At 39.9% G+C, this 14,059-nt stretch overlaps 1 protein-coding gene across 1 annotated transcript; it reads left to right on the top strand.

Annotated features, from left to right (window-relative positions):
- Window positions 1-1,611: 1,611 nt before the first annotated feature.
- On the top strand, window positions 1,612-8,674 carry LOC139395943 (zinc finger protein 180-like). The gene is made up of 4 exons (XM_071143253.1): window positions 1,612-1,725; window positions 2,195-2,452; window positions 4,215-4,460; window positions 6,196-8,674. The coding sequence occupies exons 2-4, from the start codon at window positions 2,422-2,424 to the stop codon at window positions 7,209-7,211; spliced, it is 1,293 nt and encodes a 430-aa protein (XP_070999354.1). The 5' UTR covers window positions 1,612-1,725; window positions 2,195-2,421; the 3' UTR covers window positions 7,212-8,674.
- The last annotated feature ends 5,385 nt before the right edge of the window (window positions 8,675-14,059 follow it).

Here is a 14,059-nt window from a genome sequence, read left to right as displayed (position 1 = left end):
GTGCAATTTAAAATGTGTACTTTGTGTCTAATGTGAATGAATGTTTTGTCAGGGATTAGCTACCTGATCTACTGAAATGAGATGATTGATCAAGAAAAAAGTGGTTTGCTGATGTCAACGTTTTGAAGAAAGTGCCCCGTGGGTGGTGGGGTTGTGGTATGGGCAGGTTTAAAGCTACCGATAACAAACACGATTGAATTTTTTCGAGACGGGATTCTGAGGCACATTGTCATGCCATTCATCCGCCGCCATCACCTCATGCTTCAGCATGATATTGCACGGCCCCATGTCGCAAGGATCTGTACACAATTCCTGGAAGCTGAAAATGCCCCAGTTCTTCCATGGCCTGCATACTCACCAGACATCTCACCCATTGAGCATGTTTGTGATGCTCTGGATCGACGCGTACGACAGCGTATTCCAGTTCCTGCCAATATCCAGCAACAAGAGGAGTTGGACAACATTCCACAGGCCACAATCAACAGCCAGATCAACTCTATGCGAAGGAGATGTGTCACGCTGCATGAGGACAATGGTGGTCACACCAGATACCTCCTGGTTTTCTGATCCTTGCCACTACCTTTTTTTATTTAAGGTATCTGTGATCAACTGATGCATATCTGTCTGTATTCCCAGTTGTGAAATCCATAGATTAGGGCCTAATTTATATCAGTTGACTGATTTCCTTACATGAACTGTAACTCAGTAAAATATTTTAAATTGTTGCATGTGAAGTTTATATTTTATTATGTGCGCTAAACAAAACAAAAATATATATATATATACATTTTCCTTAAAGTTTATATATTTTCCTTGTCTCATCGCGCACCATCGACTCCTGTGGTGGACCGAGCGCAGTGCGCGCTAACCAAGGTTGCCAGGTCCACGGTGTTTCCTCCGACACATTGGTGCGGCTGGCTTCCTGGTTGGATGGCGCTGTGTTAAGAAGCAGTGCCGCTTGGTTGGGTTGTGTATCGGAGGACGCATGACTTTCAACCTTCGTCTCTCCCGAGCCGGTACGGGAGTTGTAGCGATGAGACAAGATAGTAGCTACTCAACAATTGGATACCACGAAATTGGGGATAAATAAATTTTAAAAAAATAAATAAAACGTTGTATATATTTTTGAAGTACTAATGTTAGTGTCTGCACGACAACAACAACAAATGATTAAATACATGTAATATTGCCCTTAAACCGTTCAATTGAAATACTTTAGAATTCCATCCATTCCTTCTGGGGAGTGCCAATGGCTTCAAAGCCTCTCATTGGCCAATACATAGAAAATGCAATCGATGGGCCATATACATCAATGGGGATGAAAGTATTTGTGGATAGCAAATTAATAGTGTTATTATTTGACATTTTCAGGATGGGAAAAACTATTTCAGTGGCAACATAAACGACTAAAACCAAATAGAAAGTATGTAGAAAATATATGTAAACAGTCAGGCCCCCATTGTTTTTGTTATAATGTTTAATCATAAGAACACAGCATTAGTCATGTTAAAATGTAGCATTTAAGGAAATTTGCTTAAAAACTGAAAAATTCCCCTCCCGTTTCATGACTGCGAAATGCGCGTCCCCGACAGCGGAAGTTGCAGACAGAGCCCGTTGGTAAACCGGTAAAAAAAGATAACCGTGGTGGAGCGGAAAAATTGCTTTTACGTGGAATAAAACAGCTATATGTATGTATCTCGAGTTCTTATTCCCCAATATTCAAAGGTATTTATGTTAGTTTTGGATTACGCCGTTTCAACTAGAAAACATTGGTAACAGCTAGCTAGCAAGCTAAATTAGCTAGCTAAGCAACGTTAGCATTTCGTAAGTACCTGATAAACAGGCCAAGATTGTTAGCTAACTGGTTAGCTAATCCTAACAGCGCAGTTATCTTTTCTACCACAAACTGAGTATTAAATATGAACACAAATATAGCCATAATACCAACCTTAATGAAAAGACCAGCCAACTAGCTGGCTGAGCTAACGTTACCAATTAACTAACGTTATTATGTTAATGTTTAACTCACTTCATGCTAACTAACTCGCAAACTTCGCTAGTAACGCTAACTATTACGCTAGTTTGTTTATTGGGGTTTCCACTATTTGAAGCCCTCACATTGAACAGAACAGACATATAACAATGTCTACATGTTACCATGCTCTAAAAAAAATATGATCTTACTCTTCCATAGATCCCTCTATCTGCCGACCTCTCTTTGTGACTAGAACTGCCTGAACAGCGAGAGTGTGTGTGTTTCGGACCAGGGTGACTGTGTGTGAAGAATACACTCTGTGTTTGCGAGGCCCTGTAGGTAACTCCTCCAGACCCCAGAGTGAGGATTGTGTGTGACAATGGGGGACATCAGTGATCTGGACAGACGGATAGAACAACTTAAGCGTTGTGAACTCATCAGGGAAAATGAAGTCAAAGCACTGTGTGCCAAGGCCAGGTAATTAAACACAAAGGCCATATTACTTTACATTTTTCATACTATCTAAATCTTCATCACTAAGCCTGTCGTTTGTACGTTACTCTCCTCTACCAGAATCTCCCTGTAACACAGAGGGTGGATTCTCCAGTTTCTGTGAGTATTTTCAGAATAGAAGACACCTTGATTACTTTGTAGATCTGCCTAGACTGCCATTTATTTGCACTTCCCAATCTGAGCCCTCATGTTACGTGTAATGTTGGCTGGCTGAATACATTAAGGTGGGAATGTAAACACTAGGCTTTAGAACACCAGTTAACTGTAAAGTCTAGCTCATACTTGGTCTAACGACATGTTTGTAGGCAATTAGAATGCGACCAGTGTCACTGGTCAAAACAACATTTGATTTATACTCCTGTGGAATGTCTGTAGACCAGTCGCAATGACTGTCACTTTCCTTGTCGCACAGGCGTGAAAAAAGTTTACTTCTCTGCGACTCGCAGTGTCCGTTGATGTGGTTACCGTACTGTCACAGCAACTAGACCAAATCCTCCTATGATGATGCAGTTAAAAAAAAATAATCTCAGAATGACCTACTTTTATTTTGTCACACTATGGCACTAAGCTATTTTCTGTAAGCTCGCCATTACCTTGTAAATAATTATGTTGGTTTATTTTCCTGTAATAATGGATCACAAGTAACTAAAGTTTAGACGTTGTCAGCTATACTCTGGTCATTATTTGAACTGGCTAGACAACGAACCAAAACGTGGTTTAGAAAATAGCTTTTAGTTGCCTGGCTTGCTAGCTTGACATTTACTGAATTAATTTTTAAACGGATGGGTTTTATTGGTGTTAAAATAAAATATGCTATTTAGAGCACTGGGGTGCTGATGTCATGCAGAGGCTGTTTTGTTTATACTTTTTCATAAGTGTATAGTTTGATGTCGGACGACGATAGAATGTTCATGATGTCGCTAAGACAATTGTCTACAGACATGTCGATAGACAGACTGTAAACCTGACTTAATTGTAAATGGCCATATTGGCATTGTTGCATCATCGGTAGGAGAGTTTTGAAATTCCTGATTTTACTGAGATCATGCATGAGCTATACTTTGCTGGTGTCAAACCATTATGAAAACATGATACATGTTTTGAAAGCTGAGAAACGGCCCTTTCAAATTTCAAAACGTAAATCAAATGGTAATCAGTCAAGAAAAAACACCTGTGAAAATGTGCCATACACTTTTTCCCCCCAAACAACTGCAATTTACACTTCCTAATGAAGATAAAGAAACACTTAGAGTATATTGAGTCTTCCTTGTTTTGTATTTAAAATAAGGTTTTACATGTCTTTTATGTTTTTTTTACCTTTTTACCTTTATTTAACCAGGCAAGTCAGTTAAGAACAAATTCTTATTTTCAATGACGGCCTAGTGGGTTAAATGCCTGTTCAGGGGCAGAATGGCAGATTTGTACCTTGTCAGCTCGGAGGTTTGAACTTGCAACCATCCGGTTACTAGTCCAACGCTCTAACCACTAGGCTACCCTGCCACTCCATACCTTTTAACTGCGAATTAGTTACAGCTGTTTTAAACACCGGTGGTATTTTTGTAGAATTTTAGGGAATGTTCTGCGATCAGACACTTTCTTATTTGGATACTATAGTAAATGCATATATGCACCAAAACATATTACAAATGTAATTTAGTCATACAGAATAAAGTGCCAGAACTGTCAAGAAAATAACTTTTGTGTCCGTTTGTTTTTATTACTACAGGCCGACTCAGATTAAGTCTGAAGCCGGTAACATCAACAGTGAGGACAAACCCAGCCTGTCTCTCTCCTTCCACACTGAGTAGAAACCTACAGTCACTGGGTCCTGATTGTGACAGTGGAGCCCAGTTTGCACTGCAGGATCCAGAGATGGCATCAGTGAAGCTGGAAGACTGCAGTCAAACACTGGAGCTGAATGTCAACATTAAAGATGAAGAGGAGGGGAACATTAGGACAACTGTTAGTCATGGTAAGAGCTGGTTCTATCTATAAATTATCTTCATATATTAGACCTCCATAAGTTATGACCAGTCTATTGCTAGGTTGAATTCTGTAATTCTGACATCACACTTCCCTGAACAACTCAAGACTTCCCAGCGAAGCAAAACATTTAAAAACTTGTAACGCCTGCCTTTGCCCACACATTGTCTCAAGAACGTTGAAAATGTTTAATACCCTCAATCACCAAGTTAGGCATACCTCATTTCAAAATAGGCCATGGCATCATCACTGTCAATATTGAATTATAATTTGTTTGCTGCACAGAATATCAGATCTCAACAACGATTGGAGAAGTGTTGAACATAACCAGTAGACTACCACATCCTGATGATTTATATCTGATACATATATATTTAATATGTCAAGTTGTAGAAACATCTCAAGGATGATCAATGGAAACAGGATGCACCTGAGCTCAATTCAAAAGTTTGGGGTCACTTAATACCAGTCTCAACGTCAACAGTGAAGAGGCGACTCCGGGATGCTGGCCTTCCAGACAGTTTTTAGCTGTACTAACATAAATTCAAAAGGGTTTTGTAATGATCAATTAGCCTTTTAAAATGATACACTTGGATTAGCTAACACAACATGCCATTGGATCACAGATGGTTGCTGATAATGGGCCTCTGTTCGCCTATGTAGATATTCCATAAAATATCTGCCGTTTCCAGCTACAATAGTCATTTACAACAATTGTAATGTCTTCACTGTATTTCTGATCAATTTGATGTTATTTTAATGTTTAATATTTCAAGTTGTAGAAACATCTCAAGGATGATCATTGGAAACAGGAAGCATCTGAACTCAATTTTGAGTCTCTTGTTTTTCTGTTTTAAAAAAAAATTAATTTGCTTTGTCATTATGGGGTATTGTGTGTAGATTGCTGAGGATATTTTTTTATTTAGTAAGGCTGTAAAAAAAACATCCCCAGGAAAAACATGTAATCAATTTTAGAATATGGCTGTAACATAACAAAATGTGGTAAATTACTACTAATATCTACATAGGTGTACAGAAGCCCATTATCAGCAACCATCACTCCTATGATCAAAATGCATGTTGTGTTAGCTAATCCAAGTTTATCATTTTAAAAGGCTAATTAATCATTACAAAACCCTTTTGTAATTATGTTAGCACAGCTGAAAACTGTGGTGCTGATAAAAGAAGCAATAAAACGGTCCTTTTTTTAGACTAGTTGAGTATCTGGGTCATTTGTGGGTTCGATTACAGGCTCAAAATGGCCAGAAACAAAGACCTTTCTTCTGAATGCCGTCAGTCTATTCTTGTTCTGAGAAATGAAGGCTATTCCATGCAAAAAATTGCCAAGAAACTGGAGATCTCGTACAAACGCTGTGTACTACCCCCTTCACAGAACAGCGCAAACTGGCTCTAACCAGAATAGAAAGAGGAGTGGGAGGCCCCGGTGCACAACTGGACAAGTACATTAGTGTGTCTAGTTTGAGAAACAGACGTCTCACAAGTCCTGGTTCCTCTCTCGGTTTCTTCCTAGGTTCCTGCTTTCTAGGGAGTTTTTTGTGGCCACTGTGCTTCTACATCTGCATTGCTTGCTCTTTGGGGATTTTAGGCTGGGTTTCTGTTATGCACTTTGACAACTACTGATGTAAAAAAGTGCTTCATAAAATACATTTGATTGGCATGTATATCACACCAGCTGACTGGTTCTTCTGATGTTGTTCACACAGGAGACCATGTTGAGACATTCTCTACATCCAGAGAGCAACAGCAGGAAGATCAGAGAGCTAAGAGGTCTCATCACTGCCCACATTGTGAAAAGATTTTCCCATTTCTATCAAAGCTAAAAATACACCTAAAAATACACACAGGAGAGAAGCCTTACTCCTGCTCTGACTGTGGAAAATGCTTCAAAACATCAACGGTGCTAAAACTTCATCAGAGAACACACACAGGAGAGAAGCCTTTCTTCTGCCCTGACTGTGGAACTAGTTTCTCTCAAGTTTCCCACTTAAAATCACATGAACGTATACATACAGGGGAGAAGCCATACTCCTGCTCTGACTGTGGGAAATGTTTTAAAACATCAAATGACCTAAAAGCTCATCAGAGAACACACACAGGAGAGAAGCCTTTCTTCTGCCCTGACTGTGGAACTAGTTTCTCTCAAATTCCCCACTTAAAATCACATGAACGTATACATACAGGTGAAAAGCCTTATGTCTGCTCTGACTGTGGGGTGAGTTTCTCTCATCTGGGCACCTTAAAAACACACCAACGTATACACACTGGAGAGAAGCCTTACTCCTGCTCTGACTGTGGAAAATGCTTCACAACATCAACTGATCTAAAAGTTCATCAGAGAACACACACAGGAGAGAAGCCTTATTTCTGCTCTGACTGTGGGGCGAGTTTCTCTCATCTGGGCACCTTAAAAACACACCAACTTATACACACTGGAGAGAAGCCTTACTCCTGCTCTGACTGTGGAAAATGCTTCACAACATCAACTGATCTAAAAGTTCATCAGAGAACACACACAGGGGAGAAGCCATACTCCTGCTCTGACTGTGGAAAATGTTTTAAAACATCAAAAGAGCTAAAAGTTCATCAGAGAACACACACAGGAGAGAAGCCTTTCTTCTGCCCTGACTGTGTAAAATGTTTTAAAACATCAACTCAGCTCAAAGTTCATCAGAGAACACACACAGGAGATAAGCCTTACGTCTGCTCTGACTGGAACTAGTTTCTTGCAACTTTCCAACTTAAAATCACATGAACATATATCTATGGATTTCATATTACTGTGCAGGGGCTCAGCCATGGGTGGGACTTGGGATGGCATATAGGCCCACTTGGGAGCCAGGCCCAGCCAATCAGCATGAGTTTTTCCCCACAAAAGGTCTTGATTACAGACAGAAATACTACTCAGCCCCCTCCCAGACAATCCTGCGGGTGAAGAGGTCCTGGGCTGCCGTGGTTACATGTGATCTGCAGTTGTGAGGCCGGTTGGATGTACTGCCAAATTCTCTAAAAGGACGTTAGAGGTGGCTTATGGGAGAGAGATAAATATTGAATTCTCTCCTGCAGTCATCATGACAATTGCACATTCCCTGAACTTGAGACATCTGTGACATTGTGTTGTGTGGTCTTAATGTCCCCCCAGCACAAGGTGCACCTGTGTAATGATAATGCTGTTTTATCAGCATCTTGATATGCCACACCTGTCAGGTGGATGGATTATCTTGACAAAGGCTGAAATGCTCACGAACAGTGATATAAACAAAGTTGTTCACAACATTTGAGAGAAAGTAGCTTTTTCTGTACATGGAACATTGCTGGAGTGTTTTAATTCAGCTCATGAAACCAACACTTTACATGTTTAGTTTATTTACATGTTTATATTTTAGTTCAGTTTACATTGGTAGGCCAATATAATGTAACTTAACATACTAAATGGAGTGGCACGGATGTTTTTGTAATACATAATACGTTTTGCTCAGAGACCAGGTTGTCCTTCGGCAGTATTTTGTGAGAATGAGCTAGTAGACACTAATTTAAAAAATGTGTTGAACCTTTATTTAACTAGGCAAGTCCGTTAAGAACAAATTCTTATTTACAATGATGGCCTAGGAACAGTGGGTTAACTGCCTTGTTCAGAGGCAGAATAACAGATTTTTACCTTGTCAGCTCGGGCATTCGATCTAGCAACCTTTTGGTTACTGGCCCGACGCTCTAACCACTATGCTACCTACCGCCCCTAACATGTATCAGATAGAGATGGTGTGATGATCACTTTTCACCATTAGTTTGGGGGGATTCTTTTACAACTGTATTTAATGATACACAGTTTATGAAATGAATACATGTGTTTATTAATAGTCTTTAAAACTAGATGAGATATTTTAGTTATTGATCATGAATGTGTTGGATAACTGCATTGAAGCAAACTTTATTGATCTGCCAATGAAAAAAAAAGTTACATGAATATGTACTGGTCAACCTCTTCTTCTCTTTAGTATTCAGTTCTTCATATTATATCTGACAGTATGAATGGTTCTTATGGTTGTATTCAGTTCTTCATATTAGATCTGACAGTATGAATGGTTCTTTTGGGCTGAGTGCCTGGAGTGTTTTTGTATGACTACAGTAAGGAGTTCTCTCTGACGCTGTGATGTCACCAGCACATTAAGTACATTCATCTTAAGATTGCCAGGTGAGACAACCACATATCACTATAAATACATTTATCTTCCTCAATGAGTTAGTGTCACATTATTATTATTTCTATTTTGAAAGGGGGGGGGGGGCGATACAAGCTACGACTGAGAAAATACGTTTTGAACTTTCATCCAACTCGGAATTGTAAATTGGGAACTCGGGCCTCTTTCTACAGCTACGACCTGAAGATCACTGACTGACATCATCATGATTCCCTTTTTTCTTCTTCAAGTTCCTAGTTGTCTTGAAACCACCACAAATCCAGAGAATGCCATAATTTGATGGCAAAGTTTGATGACAAAATATGCACACAAATTACTGCCGCGCCACCTTCCTGTTCAAGTGAGCACAGCATAACAAGGTGAGTCCAATAATGTCTTGTATGCTGCTGCATAAATTATGTAATATGCCAGGGAGATGTGTATTCTGTAGCTAAGAAAGTAATAATAAGTGTATGTTGTGTAGTAAGTTGTCAGTAGCCCATGTGCCTCACCCTAATAATTTGGTCTAGTTTCACATCTTAATTTTGCCTACTGTTCTGACTTGGTGGTTGACATGAAGCCTATAACCTGTTTTTGATAAATGTAATCATTGAATATTGTAAGAATTTTCATTGTCTGCATATATGCCCCTTTATTTATCCTACGGTTCTGACTTGGCGTTCAGGGAGAACACTGTAAGAACGGCCCATGTTCTGAATTCTGTTGCTGTACATTTCAAGAGTGCTGAACCAATAGTCATATTGATTACGTCCGTCCTAGCTCGCTCATGAATGTCTTAGTCGAAATTACAGATTGCCTCCTATCCACTTGTCGTCCCCTAATGTTTGTTCATATCAATTGTCAGTAGAAACCACATTTGTTTAAGTAAGTCAGCCATGTTATTTTAAAAGTCAGTAAATGAGGCTGAATTAGCTGTTTCGTTGCCAGACAAGGCTCTGCTGAGCCAGGTGTAGTAGTGGTAAATTGTTGAGACTATGCTGTTGGTCCTAACAGTTTGTGGTCACTGTTATAGTGCAATTAATGTATTGTGAATGTAAGTGGCTTAGCTGGCATGCATCCCTATTATTATTTTTTTTAACTAGTTAAGTCAGTTAAGAACAAATTCTTATTTACAATGAAGGCCTACCCCAGCCAATCCCGACCGATGCTGGGCCAATTGTGCGCTTCCCTATGGGACTCCCAATCGTGGCCGGATGTGATTCAGCTTGGATTCGAACCAGGGACTGTAGTGATGTCTCTTGCACTGAGATGAGGTGCCTTAGACCGCTGCACCACTCGGGAGCCCTTAAAAGGTTTGCGCCCAATGTAGGGCAGGAGTTTGAAGGCACAAGCAGGGAGCCCAGCCAACAGAGAATTGAGAAATATTTTGGTACTCTTCTCCAGTTCTGTTCCTCACTACAAACCTGTCTCGAAGCTCGACGGACAATTTCTTCGACCTCATTGCTTGGTTTTTGCTCTGACTTGCACTGTCAACTGTGGGACCATAAAAAGACAGGTGTTATCATTTTCCAATCATGTCCAATCATTTGAATTTACCACAGGTGGACTCCAATCCAGTTGTAGAAACATCTCAAGGATGATCAATGGAAACAGGATGCACTTGAGCTGAATTTTGAGTCTCAGAGGAAAGGGTCTGAATATTTATGCAAATACGGTATTCATTTTTATAAATTTTGGGGAAATTTATAAAAACCTTTTTTCGCTTTGTCATTGTGTGTATATTGATGAGGGTAAAAAATGCATTTAATCCATTTTTGTATAAGGCTGTAACGTAACAATATGTGGAAAAAGTCAAGGGGTCTTGTATAATGCCCTGTATATGCTTTAAACTACAATGTAAGGATCTGAAGTGGTAAACACAAAGGCATAATGGGAAATGCATGTCCAATGGTTCTCTCTGTATGAGTCACATTAAAACACTAGGTAGGGCAGTGGTTATCTGTATTAGTATTACCAACATAAAAACACCTAGGTAGAGCTGTGGTTCTCTCTGTATGAGTCACATTAAAACACTAGGTAGGGCAGTGGTTATCTCTGTATTAGTATTACATAAAAACACCTACAGTGCCTTGTGAAAGTATTCGGCCCCCTTGAACTTTGCGACCTTTTGCCACATTTCAGGCTTCAAACATAAAGATATAAAACTGTATTTTTTTGTGAAGAATCAACAACAAGTGGGACACAATCATGAAGTGGAACGACATTTATTGGATATTTCTAACTTTTTTAACAAATCAAAAACTGAAAAATTGGGCGTGCAAAATTATTCAGCCCCCTTAAGTTAATACTTTGTAGCGCCACCTTTTGCTGCGATTACAGCTGTAAGTCGCTTGGGTATGTCTCTATCAGTTTTGCACATCGAGAGACTGAAATGTTTTCCCATTCCTCCTTGCAAAACAGCTCGAGCTCAGTGAGGTTGGATGGAGAGCATTTGTGAACAGCAGTTTTCAGTTCTTTCCACAGATTCTCGATTGGATTCAGGTCTGGACTTTGACTTGGCCATTCTAACACCTGGATATGTTTATTTTTGAACCATTCTATTGTAGATTTTTCTTTATGTTTTGGATCATTGTCTTGTTGGAAGACAAATCTCCGTCCCAGGTCTTTTGCAGACTCCATCAGTTTTTCTTCCAGAATGGTCCTGTATTTGGCTCCATCCATCTTCCCATCAATTTTAAGCATCTTCCCTGTCCCTGCTGAAGAAAAGCAGGCCCAAACCATGATGCTGCCACCACCATGTTTGACAGTGGGGATGGTGTGTTCAGCTGTGTTGCTTTTACGCCAAACATAACGTTTTGCATTGTTGCCAAAAAGTTCAATTTTGGTTTCATCTGACAAGAGCACCTTCTTCCACGTTTGGTGTCTCCCCCAGGTGGCTTGTGGCAAACTTTAACCGACACTTTTTATGGATATCTTTAAGAAATGGCTTTCTTCTTGCCACTCTTCCATAACGGCCAGATTTGTGCAATATACGACTGATTGTTGTCCTATGGACAGAGTCTCCCACCTCAGCTGTAGATCTCTGCAGTTCATCCAGAGTGATCATGGGCCTCTTGGCTGCATCTCTGATCAGTCTTCTCCTTGTATGAGCTGAAAGTTTAGAGGGACGGCCAGGTCTTGGTAGATTTGCAGTGGTCTGATACTCTTTCCATTTCAATATTATCGCTTGCACAGTGCTCCTTGGGATGTTTAAAGCTTGGGAAATCTGTTTGTATCCAAATCCGGCTTTAAACTTCTTCACGGACCTATCTCGGACCTGCCTGGTGTGTTCCTTGTTCTTCCTGATGCTCTCTGCGCTTTTGACGGACCTCTGAGACTATCACAGTGCAGGTGCATTTATACGGAGACTTGATTACACACAGGTGGATTGTATTTATCATCATTAGTCATTTAGGTCAACATTGGATCATTCAGAGATCCTCACTGAACTTCTGGAGAGAGTTTGCTGCACTGAAAGTAAAGGGGCTGAATAATTTTGCACGCCCAATTTTTCAGTTTTTGATTTGTTAAAAAAGTTTGAAATATCCAATAAATGTCGTTCCACGTCATGATTGTGTCCCACTTGTTGTTGATTCTTCACAAAAAAATACAGTTTTATATCTTTATGTTTGAAGCCTGAAATGTGGCAAAAGGTCGCAAAGTTCAAGGGGGCCGAATACTTTCGCAAGGCACTGTAGGTAGATTAGTGGTTATCTCTGTATTAGTAATATCCACATTAAGTCACCTAGGTAGATTAGTGGTTATCTCTGTATTAGTATTATCCACATTAAGTCACCTAGGTAGATTAGTGGTTATCTCGGTATTAGTATTATCTCTGTATTACCCTAGGTAGAGCAGAGAAGACAGAGCATGTGACTTTGCAACACAGGTGTTTCATCTCCACACTGGGGTTATTTTAACAGTGCAACGCCACACAGGCCTCATGCCTCTCAGGTAGGAGGGTACCAGAAATAAATGAATAAAAAACACAAAACTAATGAAGGAGCACACAGTCACCAACAATATGTCCCTGGCATCAATACTTTCAACTGGCTCAGCTCGCTGTTACAGTACAGCACCACCAAATTCAATTTATGAATTAACCATCTGTCTTTTGGAACCATAATGTAACATATCACACTATTTTGAGAGTCCCGGATTTATATTTACTATGTTACATCTAGTCTATGAGATGAGGCTGCACCTTTAAAACCTCTAGTGACTCCCCATCCCGCATGAGGGAGCGTAATCATCGACTGCCACTAATTAGCATAACGCAATAGCATTTTGTCCAGCTAGCAGCACGTAACTTGGTCACGGAAATCAGAAAAGCAATCAAATTAAATTGTTTACCTTTGATGAGCTTCGGATGTTTTTACTCACGAGACTCCCAGTTAGATAGCCAATGTTCCTTTTTTCCAAAAATATTATTTTTGTAGGCGAAATAGCTCCATTTGTTCTTCACCTTTGGCTGAGAAATCGCCCGGAAATTGCAGTCACAAAACACCGAAAAATATTCCAAATTAGCTCCATAATATCGACAGAAACATGGCAAACGTTGTTTATAATCAATCCTCAAGGTGTTTTTAAAATATCTATTTGATAATATATCCACCGGGACAATTGGTTTTTCAGTTGGACCGATTGGAATAATGGCTACCTCTGTATTTTACTCGAGAATCACTCTGGGAGCATCAGGTGAGCACTTGCGCAATGTAGCCGCTTACAGGTATTCTTCAACATAAATGCGTAAAACTACGTCACAATGCTGTAGACACCTTGGTGAATACGGAGAAAACGTAATTACGTTGATAGCCCATTCACTGCTCAATAGGGACGCATTGGAAAGCAGAGCTTTCAAAACATGAGGCACTTCTGGATTGGATTTTTCTCAGGCTTTCGCCTGCAATATCAGTTCTGTTATACTCACAGACAATATTTTTACAGTTTTGGAAACTTTAGAGTGTTTTCTATCCTAAGCTGTCAATTATATGCATATTCTAGCATCTTGTCCTGATGACAAAATAGGAATGTTTTTTTTCCAAAAATGAAAATACTACCCCCTAGTCACAAAAGGCACCTTTAACCTACATTATAAACACGCAGATCAAGAGGTGTTTTCCCTTCAGCATCTGCATGTGGCATAAACTCACCCACCTCACAGCATGAATCTAAAATGGTTAACCTTGGCTGTGAGTGATGGGGAAAAAATCTGACTCCAAGGCAATTACTTGAATAATTCAAATATGTTTTATAAACTTGATAACTTTTTGACTTCGCTATGGGGGTCAGGGGGAATTGGGCCGTGCTTCAGCTGAACTGCAGTACCGAAAATGCCCTCTGAGCACAGTGGAAAGCATGGGTATAGACTGGAAGCCTGGCCCCTTGATCC

The sequence above is a fragment of the Oncorhynchus clarkii genome, unplaced genomic scaffold, assembly GCF_045791955.1.
Source record: "Oncorhynchus clarkii lewisi isolate Uvic-CL-2024 unplaced genomic scaffold, UVic_Ocla_1.0 unplaced_contig_306_pilon_pilon, whole genome shotgun sequence".
Taxonomy (NCBI): Eukaryota; Metazoa; Chordata; class Actinopteri; order Salmoniformes; family Salmonidae; genus Oncorhynchus; species Oncorhynchus clarkii.
This window is presented reverse-complemented; position numbering and strand designations above follow the sequence as displayed.